Source organism: Mya arenaria, chromosome 6, assembly GCF_026914265.1.
Source record: "Mya arenaria isolate MELC-2E11 chromosome 6, ASM2691426v1".
NCBI lineage: Eukaryota > Metazoa > Mollusca > Bivalvia > Myida > Myidae > Mya > Mya arenaria.
Genome location: NC_069127.1, coordinates 8691226 through 8705098, shown reverse-complemented (window position 1 = coordinate 8705098; position 13873 = coordinate 8691226). Strand labels below are relative to the sequence as shown.

General features: G+C 36.4%; 1 protein-coding gene across 2 annotated transcripts; it reads right to left on the bottom strand.

Moving 5' to 3' along the window:
• Positions 1-5613: 5613 nt before the first annotated feature.
• LOC128237075 (uncharacterized) lies at positions 5614-12678 on the bottom strand. Of its 2 annotated transcripts, XM_052952273.1 has the most exons (8): positions 10781-12678; positions 9807-9923; positions 9350-9478; positions 8323-8448; positions 7842-7955; positions 7459-7529; positions 7086-7267; positions 5614-6953 (listed from the first exon to the last, which is right to left on the bottom strand). In XM_052952273.1, exons 1-8 carry the CDS (start codon positions 11478-11480, stop codon positions 6623-6625), a joined length of 1770 nt encoding a protein of 589 aa, XP_052808233.1. In that variant the 5' UTR covers positions 11481-12678; the 3' UTR covers positions 5614-6622. The 2 variants fall into 2 exon arrangements, with proteins under 2 accessions (XP_052808233.1, XP_052808232.1); XM_052952272.1 differs by having other exon boundaries at positions 5614-7267.
• Between the last annotated feature and the right edge of the window lie 1195 nt (positions 12679-13873).

Here is a 13873-nt window from a genome sequence, read left to right as displayed (position 1 = left end):
TGGAAATGAACGTCTGGCTTTGATGAATAACCAAAAAAAACAATATCCCATCTTGTCACAATGACGTTTTAATACTCAGCATTTACGTTTTGACGGGGAATTCGATGAAACCTCCTTGAACGGGGAGAGAGCGCAAGGCCCAATTTGGGAGTCAATAGAGGTTATTTCCGGCCGCATCAAGGCGACATTTTCTGGCGTGGGAACTTGAGACACTTGGCTCAGAGGAGGAGGGGTAGGGGACAGACCTTGACCGACCAATACGCCAGCATGCTGTACGCCAAGGCCCTCCCGGATGGATGCATTCTCAGGCCGTATGGGATCTATAGTGTGGTAGGAAGGTGGCTGCTTAAAACAGACGGCGTTCGACCGTTCAATTTCCGGCTGGTTGGAATTTGATGTAAGCGAAAAAGGAACAACTTTGTCGTCAACAGAAATAGTTCGTCTACTATCGTATCGAATCATTTCATGTGATTTTGTTTTCATGCTCATCTGTTACCAAGGGTTCCTCCGGCGTCGTGGAGGATACCACTTCCTCCCGTTTCCCCGAAATTGCCCTTGTGCATGTGGTCTCCACGAATGCGAGTTTCCCCCAGCCGTCGTCCGCGTACCGCTGTACCGGCTTTTCCGCATGTGCTTCAGCCTCGCGCGCATAAATAGACGAGCACTCGCCCCTCTCTCCGTCAATCACCTCATCGATCTGTCAGTACCGATATTCAAGTTAAAGATATGACCTTGAATAATAAGGTTTTCATTACTGGGAGTGGACTTTCCATAGAACAGCTATATACATGTATGTGTTTAAAAATTACCATTATGATTTTTTATTATATTATTATTTATTAAGTAGAATATATTATATATAACAGTAGATACGTAACTAGCTAACGTGAAGTGTATTTACTTTTTTGTTAATGCCTGCAGGAAAACTGACCTTCGTTTTTTAGTGTAGTATCGTTAAGACTTCCTGCAGCTACAAACAGAAATGAAATTACATTTTAATCGTAGAATGCAAAACCCATTCGATACCAGAAGATTATTCAAATATAACAATTTATACGTGTTTCTTTTTGCGTCTTACTATAGTAGAGACAATCACGTGTATTATATAACATGTAACCTCAATAACGCTCATCGTCAAATCTGCAATGTCACGTGTGTAATAAACTTACTCTTAACTAGTAGATATACAAGATGAAAATGATCGCCCAACTTCCGTTCTAAAGGGTATAATATGACAGAATGGGATTAAGAGAGCTGTAAACCCGGCCAATTCAATAGCTTACCATTCAATGCAGCCTCGATGAGGCGTGGCTCTCTCAGTTTACCAGAATTACCAGAAGTTGTTTTTTTTAATTTGATTATGCTGGTGAAAAGGACTGTTAACGATGAGGCAGAGGGAGGGGGGGGGGGGACGACGATTGCGATAAAGGATGATTGCAATGATCATTAATAAAGATAACAATGATGACGAAGATGTTAATCGAAGAGGATGAGTGAATTGGCGGATGTGATGGTGCAGGTGATCAGACGGTGGTGAGGACGACCGAGGCTGTACAAATACTATTATCCATAGCCTTGGCCAATACATATAGTCAATACTGGCCATAATTTTAACTTATAAAAACAGCTTCACCTCTTTTCACTCACGACACCATGGAGCTCGAACGTCCGGTCCTCGTGATGTCTCTTCATCAAGTTAAGGTCAAGAAGGTTTTTTACAAAAAGTTTCAACCTTGCATTCGAATCGGCAATAATCGTTTTCATAAAGAGATCAGTCGACGTATTGGTATAGTGAAGGTATTTCAATTTGATGTCATGAAATGATCATAAGAAATGCGTTTCATAAAGAGATCAGTCGACGTATTGGTATAGTGAAGGTATTTCAATTTGATGTCATGAAATGATCATAAGAAATGCGTTTCATAAAGAGATCAGAAGACGTATTGGTATTATGAAATTATTTCAATCTTGTATCATAAAATTAATATGCACGTTTTGTGTGACCTTTATTTACAAAACCACAAGGGTATATTAAGTTGCAATGTACATTACGAAGTACACACATACATGACTGTATATCTGTAAATTGTCAGTGAGCGTTTACCCGCCGTCATTTCTGCTTTAAGATTTATAATATAATCTTTTATAAGGCATCGACTCGAACAATCCACCAGTTTCGATATTAAAAAAGGAATGTAGGCTGTCAAACATGATTGATTATATTCATCCTATTGGTAGTTTTATTTCCCAAAGAGCTGTATTCACGTACAGTATTGCTGTTGTAAATATATTAAATTAACAACTAAAACCATGAGAACAAATACCTATTTAAATTCAAACCCACCCTTTGTAATCGACAAAACTTTCCTTTTTTACGACACAGATATACAGGTAGTGACGCTGTGTTGTGATTTCGCATTCGGAGCTCGTTGGCCAACTTCGGATGTATAAGATAAGATAAGATAAATTGTATTTCCAATCATGGGTCATGTTATATGACATGTTAATCACAGTTTACATAATGCAGAACATAAATTGAAACAATAAGGTAACGTATTTAGTAAATGTAAATAAGGCTTCATTTTGATTTTTTAACACAAATAACATAAGCTCATTTGGAAAATGAATGAACATGTTTTCCATTTCTTTTTATGCCTTACTAAATTGTGTGTTTAATTGTTGTAAAAATGAAAAACCACAAACTAAACTACTAGTTAAATATCCAGAGTTGATGTTTAAGTCTGATTAGAACTTAAAAATGGGAATCATGTTTATAATCAACCACAAAATAATATGTATAAAACGTTTAACTGGAGAAAACAGCAAAAAGAAGGAATTCACTCATCAATTGACAATCATTAATATATCACTACTGATAACCTCCCAAATGAGTATTACAGATATCTATTATGCACAATGTTATTGATAAACTATAAAAGATCGCGTAGTAATTTAATTTAGCAGTTAAACCTAATGACTAAACTCTTTGGAATCTTAATTATGTTTGCAATGATATACTTCACTGACAATCAATTAATAGTTCGATAAAAAAATCAAGCTAAATCATTATATTTACTTAAAGGTATAATTAAAAAAAATTGAAACCCGTCTGTTTCTCTTTATCCAGCTGCTTGAATTTTTCATTGAAGTATTCTGAAGAAAATAAAAGACTGAAATAAAGACATATTTAGAAAATGTTTTGAATATTTAAGTTAAATGTTGTTATTAAAAATGTCAGTTATCATATAAAGAACTCTTATTAATAGATTATTGTTGAATTGTATGCATGGCTATTGTCAGTTGTAAACGACATTTTGAAAAACTTACCTATTATTTAAATGGTTTAGATATCATGATTAATCTGGATGTCAGTGTTGATCGAGGAACAATAACGTGAAAAAAACAAATCTTTATTGGCATTAAATAATCACTGGGGCTATAGGTGTATGTTTCGAGAGAAACCTCTTTGACGAGAAACAGTATGAACATTTGTGCACATTGCCATTTAGTCACAGTAAATGTATGTTATCGGGACTGAAGCACCTCCGCCGACTGATCTCGATCAGTTCCCGGGGTTCTAACCAGGAGTAGTGCAGTTTTAAGATGGTTTAAAATCCTAGTTAAATTGTTGTTAAGGCGTTTGTTTTAAAGTAATATGAGACATTTCACCTATTCGATTAAGATCGTTTAGAACGTTCTGGATATATGAAAACGATTAAACTTTTTTTTACAGCAAGGAAATTAAAACTTCAGGCAGTAAAATAACAAATTGAAATTATACACTGTGTTGAAATTTTAGCGCGCAGATGGTCGGGACACAATTTCAACGAAGTCATTTCCGAAATGACGATACGTTTGCATACGATTGTGCTTGCTTTTCTGATTATTACACGGTCATTTTAATCTCTTTTTAGGCATAAATATGAACATATTATTTCACTGTTTCAAACTGTATAAATCTATAAATCCCCGCATATCCATCAATCAATTTATCTTGCGCTTTTGTTCTAAAATACATATAGAGTACCATAACTCTTTATTCACTAAATGCAACAGATGCGGTGCATCGTTAAAATTGGGTAATGAACCTTGCTTTTTATTTATTAGCCCTAGATGTATCTAAAACTTCGATTTTGCGTCTGTTGGAAAGCAAGGAAAATACCCTTATCTTATTCTAAGCATCTATATTTTGTCGCATCAAATGTTGAGTCTTAATCTCACATTTGCTTTTCATGTATTGGAATGTTTGTATGCATTAAATGTTTATATTTCCCCCCAGAATATTTGTTTTATTCAGTCCGATCTTTCATCGTCGTGAAATTCAGTGTTGTGAACATTGCAAAATCGAGTTCCACTGGAAACTCCATCCGATCCTGTCTGGCATTCCTGGTCATGAAAGACCAACAATGGCCGGAAAGCAATAGACCTGTACAAAATGACCAACCTCGCCATATAATTGCACCGGCATGGTATCGATGAGAGCAAGTATCATAGGGTTCGAAAGCGATTAAGTTCCTTAGTTAATTGGGCATTATGGCATTGTTTTTATTTTGTTTATCAGATTTGTTCGATAAACGTCCTGTAACATGTTAGGTTGTAGTTTAACTATCAGGAAGAAAACACAAAACCTTTGAAATATTAATTTTGTGAAAAAAGCAACACAAAAAGGCAGATTATAAAATAAAAACAGTTCTAGCAATGAGACATAAATCTTTTTGTGACCCCTGTGCTAAAATACAAATAAAGAAAGGTACTTTCAACAGTCCATGAACAAAACAATGGGGGATTAAATCTGATTTATGAATTTGTTCCTTAAAGTGTGAACTGGCCAGATTTTCTTCTCCTCTTTTGATACAGAAAAGAAAACGCAGGACCTATAGATCAATATTTAAAGAAATTTAAAACAATTCCCAAGCATTGATTTTATTAGTATTCGACTTAAGCATTATCTCAGCTTAATTGAAAGTCTTCTAAAATGAGCAGCAGCCTCATTTCTCTTTTAAATGTCCATGATATGTTTATGTAGTTCACACTCTTAATTCAGGCGATGTATAGTGAAGGCCACTAAGCCTATTTCTTAGCACTACTTCCGAAAGTGAAATTAAGGTAGTCAATCCTATTGTCATACCTAAGCATGGAAACCTTCCAGTCGGACATATTTTCTTTGCGTCCGCTTTTACCTTCGTTCAGAATGAGACTCTAATGGACACACCCATCACAGCCTGCATCCTTCTGCCGAAGTTAAAGTATTTGTCTTACGCTAAATGAACTTGAAAAAGTGATACCAACCCTTCCCAAAAGCAATATTGGCTGAAATTCACACACTAAAGGCTGTTGAGTTTAGCATTGGACTTGTCTTAAAGGTGATTTTTGTGATATTTTAAATATGTTAAATTAAACACTAACGTGGAAGCGGCATGTCCCACAAGTGATTTGCCTTCAAACTTCGCAATGCCACAACTGAAAGTCTGACCAACTGAACGACAGCACCGCCCAACAATCTTACGATTTGCATTAAATGTTTATACAACTGTGATATTGGCAATTTTAACAGTTTACTGTTCGAATACTGCTGTGTAAATCACACAAATCTAGATATAACCAACGTTCATCTGTTATCTGTCATTTATTATATAATTAACATTTAATGGCATATGTACATGATTGCAAAAACACATATGTATAGTATGAAAATGATGACAAGCTGCCATATCCAAAACGTGCATGTAACCCTGCTCTACTGCAATAGAACTCTCTTAACTAGGGATGACAATGTTTGTCCTTTTTGTTTTAATTTTTAATGATATGAACTCATCACACTACAAATATATCATAAATAATATACATACTTATGTGAAAAACTACAGAAACAAGTTTAGAGGCAAAAAGTTTAAACATAAACCGGTTAAATGGCACTGGGTAAACGCCAAGGACATAGAACACAAAAACAAAACATGTCAAAAAACATCACGTCATGAAATCAGCATTTGAGCAACACTCACTGATAATAAATGATAAGAGTAAAATCGTACACGAATGACAATGGGTCGATTATTAGGAACCTGTTTTAAGTTAACAGCGTGATAAACGACAATCGGCCAATTGAGTATTAAATGTACAATACAAATTATTTCGACATTTTGAAGTTCGTTCTACATTGAGCCCTCATCAAGTCTAGAGAGTATTAGGGGAAAAGATGCAATGGAATTGCTCCGCCTCATACTTAAATTGACATGCATATTAGCTTCATGTCGTATAAATAACGACGTGGTTTCCCGTTTCTTCATAAAACATCCCACCGCCAAGTTATGATAGAAAAATAAACGTCAAAATCAGCAAGAAAGAATGGACTGCCCTGAACCCGATTTGAGATCACCATACATATTACATATATTTACAAAAAAATCTTTATATAATGACAAATCATTAACACAGAAATATATTTGATTAACAAAATTATTCACAAATGAATAGTAATGAAGAAATACAATTTAAACACGTTTTAGATTATATTCAGGTGGTAGTTAACATCGCTGCTAGATGCAAACACCCCGAGCACAGGCAGTGCTGGAAATGAACGTCTTGTAGGTATGATTAATCAGTTAGCCCATCCAATTGTGTCTCAATGACGGTCTTTGATCCATAAGTTTTGGCGGGGAATTCGATCAACGTCCTTGTCCGGGGAAAGAGCGGGTGGCCCGATTCGGGAGTCAATAGAGGTAATTTCCGGCCGCACTACGGCGACACATGATGTTGTGGGTAAGGGACACACTTGGCTCAGAGGTGGAGCGCGTGCATAACACTCGTAAGGAGGGGGAGGACATAGTCCCGTCGGTACGCCAGCCGGCTTTACATGGTGAAACGCATGCACAGGTCGCATGGGATCCATGGTCTGGTAGGAAGGTGGCTGCAAAGAGCAGTCGGCGTGTGACCCAGCTCCCGCCTGATTGGAACTAGATGAATTAAAAAAAGGAGCAACTTTGTCGTCAGCAGAAATTGTTCGTCTACTATCGTATTTTAAATCTTCAAGAGTGTTCGTATCAAGTGATTGATCATGCTCATCTAGAACAGAGGATTTTTCCTGCCTTTGGGAAACAATTTCCTCTCGTCCCCCCGAAGTTGCCCTTGTGCATGTGGTCTCCACGAGAGCGAGTTTCCCCCAGCTGTTGTCCGCGTATCGTTGTTGCGCCTTTTCCTCATGCTCCTTGGCCTCGCGCGCATAAATAGTCGAGCAGTCGTCCCTCTCTCCGTCAACCACCTGAACGTCCTGTCAGTACAGATATTATACAAGTTAAAGATATGATCTTGAATAATTGGGTTTTCATAGTCGGGATTGAGCTTTCCATTGGAAAGCTATGTGTGTGTTTAAAAGGTATCAGTATATTATTAATTAGTACAACAAATGTATATAAAACGCTTGATACGTAACTAGCTTACGTGAAAATGTATATTATATACCTTTTTGTTCAAGTCTACAGGGAGGCTGGCCTTTGTTTTTTTGAGTGTAGAATCGTTATAGTTTCCTGCAGCTACAAACAGAAATGAAATCACATTTTAATCGTAGAATGCAACACCCATTCGATACCAGAACATTATTCAAATGTAACAATTTATACGTGTTTCTTTAATGCGTCCTGCTACAGTAGAGACAATCATGTGTATTATATAACATGTTACCTCATTAACGCTCATCGTCAATCTGCAATGTCACATGTGTAATATAGTTACTATATAGATATATATACAAGATGAAAATCATCACCCACACCCCCGTTCTAAAGGGTATAATATAACACAACGAGATTGAGAAAGCTGTAGCCCCGGCCAATACAATATCTTACCCTTCAATGCAGCCTCGAGGAGGCGTGGGTCTCTCAGTTGGGCATCGGTTAAATTCATTCCGAGCGTCATGGCATTCGTCCGTGCTATCAGGACGCCCTCATCTGAGTCCGATTCTGAAAGGAGAATCATGTACAACTTACAATTACATAATGAATGTAGAAGAGGATGACATTTGAAAACCATACAGTATTTATTACTATATTATTTTTTTTGAATTTGATTATGCTGGTGAAAAGGACGGTTAACGATGAGGGGGGGGGGGGGGCGACGACGATTGCGATAAAGGATGATTGCGATGATCAGTTACATAAAGATAACGAAGATGACGCAGATGCTTATCGATAAGGAGGATCAACTGGCGGATATGGTGGTGGTGGGGATCACGCTGGGTCGGTGTTGACTGAGATTGTATAAACAATAATGTCAATAGTTGTAGCTAATAGTGGCCATATTTTAACTTATAACAACATATTGCTTCACCTGTTGGAGCGAGCACATTTTCCCTCACAACACCATGGAGCTCGAACGTCTGGTCCTCGGGATGTCTCTTCATCAAGTTATAGTCAAAAAGTTTCTTTACAAAAAGTTTCACCCTTGCATTCGAATCTAAAAGAAAAATAGGTTTCATAAAGAGATTAGAAGACGTATTGGTATTATGAACTTATTTCAAGTCTGTATCATGAAATGAAATGCATGTTTTGTGTTACCTTTATTTACAACACCACAAGGGTATATTAAGTTGCAATGTGCATTACGAAGTACACACATACATGACTGTTTATCTGTAAATTGTCAGTGAGCGTATACCCGCCGTCATTAGATACATTTGGATATAAAACTATCTCCTTTTTATAAGGCATTGAGTCGAACAGTCTACCAGTTTCGATATTAAAGCTGCACTCTCACAGATTGAACGTTTTGACTTTTTTATTTTTTGACTTGGAATGATTTGAATTAAAACCATGAAAACAAATACATATTCAAATAACTCTCCCTGTGTAATCGACACAACATTCCTTTTTACGAGATAGATATAAAGGTAGTGACGCATTCGGAACTCCTCGACCATTTAAATCGAAAACAACCTCGGATGTACTATGCCGGTACATCAGTTGAAGAAGTTCGTTTTTTAAATTATATAATTAATTAAGTGTAGTGTTTAGTGTTGCATTTATTGATCTAAGTTTAAACTGATTGCCAGTGAAGTGTATTATTGCAAACATGATTAAGATTCCCAAAAGTTAAGTCATCAAGTTAATGACTTAACTCTTTGGAATCGTAATTATGTTTGCATGATATACTTCACTCACAATGAATTTAAAGTAAGATAAAAAAAAAAGCTAAATCACTACATTTTAATGGTATAATTAAAAAAAATACGAACTACTTCTTCATACGTACTGACCCACATCCTATGTTGTTTTCGATAAAAATGGCCGAGGAGTTCCGGATGGGTGATTTCGATGATGTGCAAGGGACTCCTGTTGGTAAAAGCGAACAGTGTTACCGTTTTCTCTGTTGAGAATGGCAAAGGTTGAATCTTCGGCGGTGGTTGCTTCCGGCCCAAAACGGGACAACCGCTTAAATCTCGTCTGTTTCTCTTCATCCAGCTGCTTAAAATTCTCAGTGAAGTATTCTGAAGAAAATAAACTGAAATAAAAATATATTTAGAAAATGTTTTTTTATAGCTTAGTTAAATGTTGTTTTTAAAAATGTCTATTATCATATAAAGAATTCTTATTAGTAGATGATTGTTGAATTGTAATCTTAATTGGCACAGCATAATCACAGGGGCTATATATCTGTATTTTTCGAGAAAAACCTCTGTGGCGAGAATAAGATATAGTGTACATTGCCATTCATACACAGTAAATGAATGTCGTTTTTGTATTTTCAACCTGTTCGTTTAATCACACGAAACAAATACAATGAATGCGCATAAAATCAGTTAAGAATATGATTACCCATTCGCTCGCCAGGTGGACAGTTAAAGGGACTGAGGACATCCCGGCGACAGGAAATCATGAGTTCGAGCAGTTCCCGCGGCTTAAAAAAATAGTTGTCTTCTACGAGTAGCACACCTGTAACATTTATATAGAACACAGCGAAAGCAAATGCAATATATCTTACAACCGAGTTCTAGGGTCATGCTGCCCCTGACAGAAAATCATGAACTCCAGCAGTTCTTTCTTATAGCCGTCCGCATTCATCAGTGTTGCGTATCTATACCACGTGATAAATTGCGTCATAAATGCTACGTTGGAAGGCAACATTTTGCTTCGAATAAACACTAACTAAAAACAAACACAACACTATTTCTTCACCATTTTTAATAAAAATAGCACTGTCTACGCCGCTTACGAAGCCCAGCCTTCGGTCTTTTACCAGAGATTAATTAAGAGTTTAGTTTCTTAAATCACTTCGACAAATCTTCACAATTTTGCGTCATGTGGAAATCAAGGGAAATACCCCTTGTATTCCAAGCATCTATATTTGTCACACCAAACGTTAAGTCTTAATCTCACATTTGCTTTTCATGTATTGGAATGTTTGAGATGTATGCATTTAAGTTTTTATTTTTCCCTAGAATATTTGTTTTATTCAGTCCGATCTTTCATCGTCGTGAAATTCAGTGTTGTGAACATTGCGAAATCGAGTTCCACTGGAATCTCTGTCTGATCCTGCCTGGCATTCCTGGTCATGAAAGACCAACAATGGCCGGAAAACAATAGACCAGTACAAAATGACCAACCTCGTCATATTATTGCACCGATATGGAATCGATGAGACCAAGTACCATAGGGTTCGAAAGCGATTAAGTTACTTAGTTTAGTGGGCATACCATGTAATGCAATTGTTTTTAGCTCGTTTATCAGATCGATGCTGTAAAAACTAAATGAACAGTTTGCACAAATAACGAACAAAAATATTAACGTACCAGCTGTAATGGCGATTTGCGGCCGACCTTCGCACAGTCTCGCAACCCCCTCTAGATAGTCGTTGTGCATCTCGCGATCCTCTAGTTTGCAGTCCTTGTAGTAGTTGTTTGTCACTTCGTGGAGCAGGCACATGACGGCGTCGTCCCCTAGCGGGCGTACCTCGTGATCTATTACAGTCTTTTGTGTGAGTTTTAATTTAATGGATGTTGTCAGCACGATTTGCAATCTAGAACACTCGCTGAGAGACATATTCAGAAAGTCAAGGAAGTTGTCTTTGAGAGGTGATTTCATAAAGGAGTCCACGTTATCGAGAAATAACAGCACGTTCTCATCTTGCTCGTCCACAACATCTATGAACCATTCTTTAAAGAACTCACACACTTGTTGTTGTTTTAGAGTGTTTTCAAGGGCTTTAAAGTCTGTTTCAAATGAATTGCACATTTGTTTTACCCATGACTTTTGGGAAAAGTTACTGTTAACGTCACGTTCAAAATCTTGATACAAAAGCTTTCTCCTGCACCCATCGTCACTCTGTATCTGTCGGAACAATTCTTTAAGAACCCTGGACATTCCAACCTTTTCGTGTCCGTATATCTGGATTAATCTATACCCTGCCTTCAGCTTGCTATAGCTTACTAAACTCTTTAAATCATCGTCACGACCTTCAAGCGTATACGATGAAGACGGCACATTCCCCATCTTTATAGCTTATCACGACTGTAACTTGTCGACAGGTTAAACGAAGTAGTTACCATGGCAATTCAGAAGCATTTCAAAACGAATACGCATAGCAAATTCCGGACCTCTGCATTCACTGAAATTAAATTTCCGTTCTACCCGGCACTTTAATAAACTGTATTGTTCGAATATGAATGGCAATCAGTAAACGAATAAAACGTTCGTAAATCATGATCCTCCTCTTTTATATACAAGGCCATCTTTCTTTGTGACATTATCATGTGATTAAAAAATAACTTGCCACCCTCACATGGCCATTTCACTGCCTAAAACACTTTAAACTCACTTCAAATTAAGTATCATTTACACGATGAAACAACATATACAGCGCTACCATTTGTCCCATGGCATGTCGGGCAAATCCTGATTTTGTTTAGAGTGCCAAGCCCAAGTCACAAGATCGATTGTGCTTCCTTGTATTCCCGAGTCTGAATCATCCATACAAATAGCTCGGCTACTCGTGTGCAGGGTTGCCCATAACAAATTTTATCAATGCTTCTTATTGAATCAGAATGAAGGTGTCATTTAACATCGCTTGCCAGGACATGTTCACATCCATTGATCCTTTGAAAACATATCACTAAAATGTAACTCCTAGTTACTCCTGGTAGTTTAACAGAGCATATGATAGCGATATTCTCACCTTACATACCTGGGTGATGTTTACATGCATATGCACTCGAGCAACCAGGAATTAAATTCACCATTAAATGGAAAAATTAATCATTCCCATATTAGTACGAATACAAATATGTCAAAATAGCCAAAAGCGTGGGATCCTTAGAGACTGCACGTGTATAACGATAACATCACAAGAATCACAATCCGTTGGTTTAATATGGTCGAATCCGTCGATTAATAAAAGCACCTATTCCGAAGCAAATCCAAACACTATCACAATATAATCATGTATTTGGTCATCAATGGTGTTTGCAGCGCAAAACCCAACTCTATTTATAGATGTACGTAATAGCTCAGTTTGTACAGCGCTCGAGTGCGAATACTGCTTATTGTTTCACTGTCACCCATTTAGACAAAGTTTATGATCAAACAGATAATTAACTTCAAAAAATGTAAACGTTAAACTTGCGTTGAGTTAAAAAATGTAATCCGTTTAGTTGTCTATTCACCTAATGTATTTTCCTTTGTGAAAATTACATGGGAGTTTCTCAAATGTATTTTAAGAATTTTAAATATGAAGTAACACTAAATGACGCATGTTCTATATTTTGTATCAATGCCAATTCAAACCAGTGCAAGGCAATGCCATTGATTAATTTGCACCAAAACTAACAACGTAATGCATGGTATGTGCTATTAGAAATAAATCAAAACACAAGTTTTTAAAGCTGCACTTCGAAATAAGATTTACCGCAATTAATACAATTGTTTTAATACACCACAATGGAAGAATACATGTTGAAAAAAATAGTTCTTATGAAGCATATCCTGTTTAATTTGAAAGGAAGGTTCTGCAAACACCGTATTTCTACCTTATGAGACAATAGAAGATAGCATTAAATCTTTTAGCATTCACCAATCATTTAATATTTTGGCGTTTTTAGCTATTAAATACTCAGTTACAATCTTGTTATCATTATTAAAATTAAAATTTTCCATTAATGTATTATGAAGTTAGTAGTTAAAGGTTATCACTCAAAATTTATGTTTGTTATGCATTCGTATATATTGATATTGGATAAGAGTGTCACTTTAACAATTCTTAACAATAAACCATTAAAAAAGTTCAAGAACATTCAAGTACTTCCTACTGCTTATTGTAATCTAATCTACCACTTAAACAGCTTAGTGGACACTATTATAACAGCTATAGTTTGCACAAAGAAACATTTGGAAAACACATAACTGTATACAATAATACACATGTAAAACATTCAATACTGATAGAGCTTGCAAGACTCATTCAAAGTGATTGGATCCTACAGACAATGCAGGTATTTATACTGATCAGTGGCGATAAACGTCCTGTGACATGCCAGGTTGAAGTTTCACCATCAGGAAGGAAACCCAAAACCTGGTCTTTCTCATCCATTCATAAAGTGAGTATTCAAAAAGGTTCTGAATAGTGAAAATACTTTAAATAGACGCACAGAACTGTGAAAGAGTCAGGTTTTCAAAAAAGGATTATTAAAAAAAGTGCTAACAATGGGACTTAAATCTTTTTATAACTTCTTTGCTAACATTAAACTTAAGAAAGAAAATAACATCACAATGGGGGAAATGAATGCAAAATCGGATAGTTTTTCAGATTTATGAACTTTGTTCCTACTTTGCTTCAAAATAAAAATGTAGTCTTTTTAGACAAAATTCAGCAACTTTTTAGGAAGAGAGAA

Excerpts from the sequence above, each read along its gene's own strand:
- LOC128237075 (XM_052952272.1), bottom strand. The coding sequence starts at position 11,480 with ATGGGGAATGTGCCGTCTTCATCGTATACGCTTGAAGGTCGTGACGAT. Across the intron at positions 9,479-9,806 it reads TCCACCTGGCGAGCGAATGG|AATACTTCACTGAGAATTTT; the intron begins GTAATCATATTC and ends TATTTTCTTCAG. Across the intron at positions 7,956-8,322 it reads AAATGTGCTCGCTCCAACAG|AATCGGACTCAGATGAGGGC; the intron begins GTGAAGCAATAT and ends TTCTCCTTTCAG.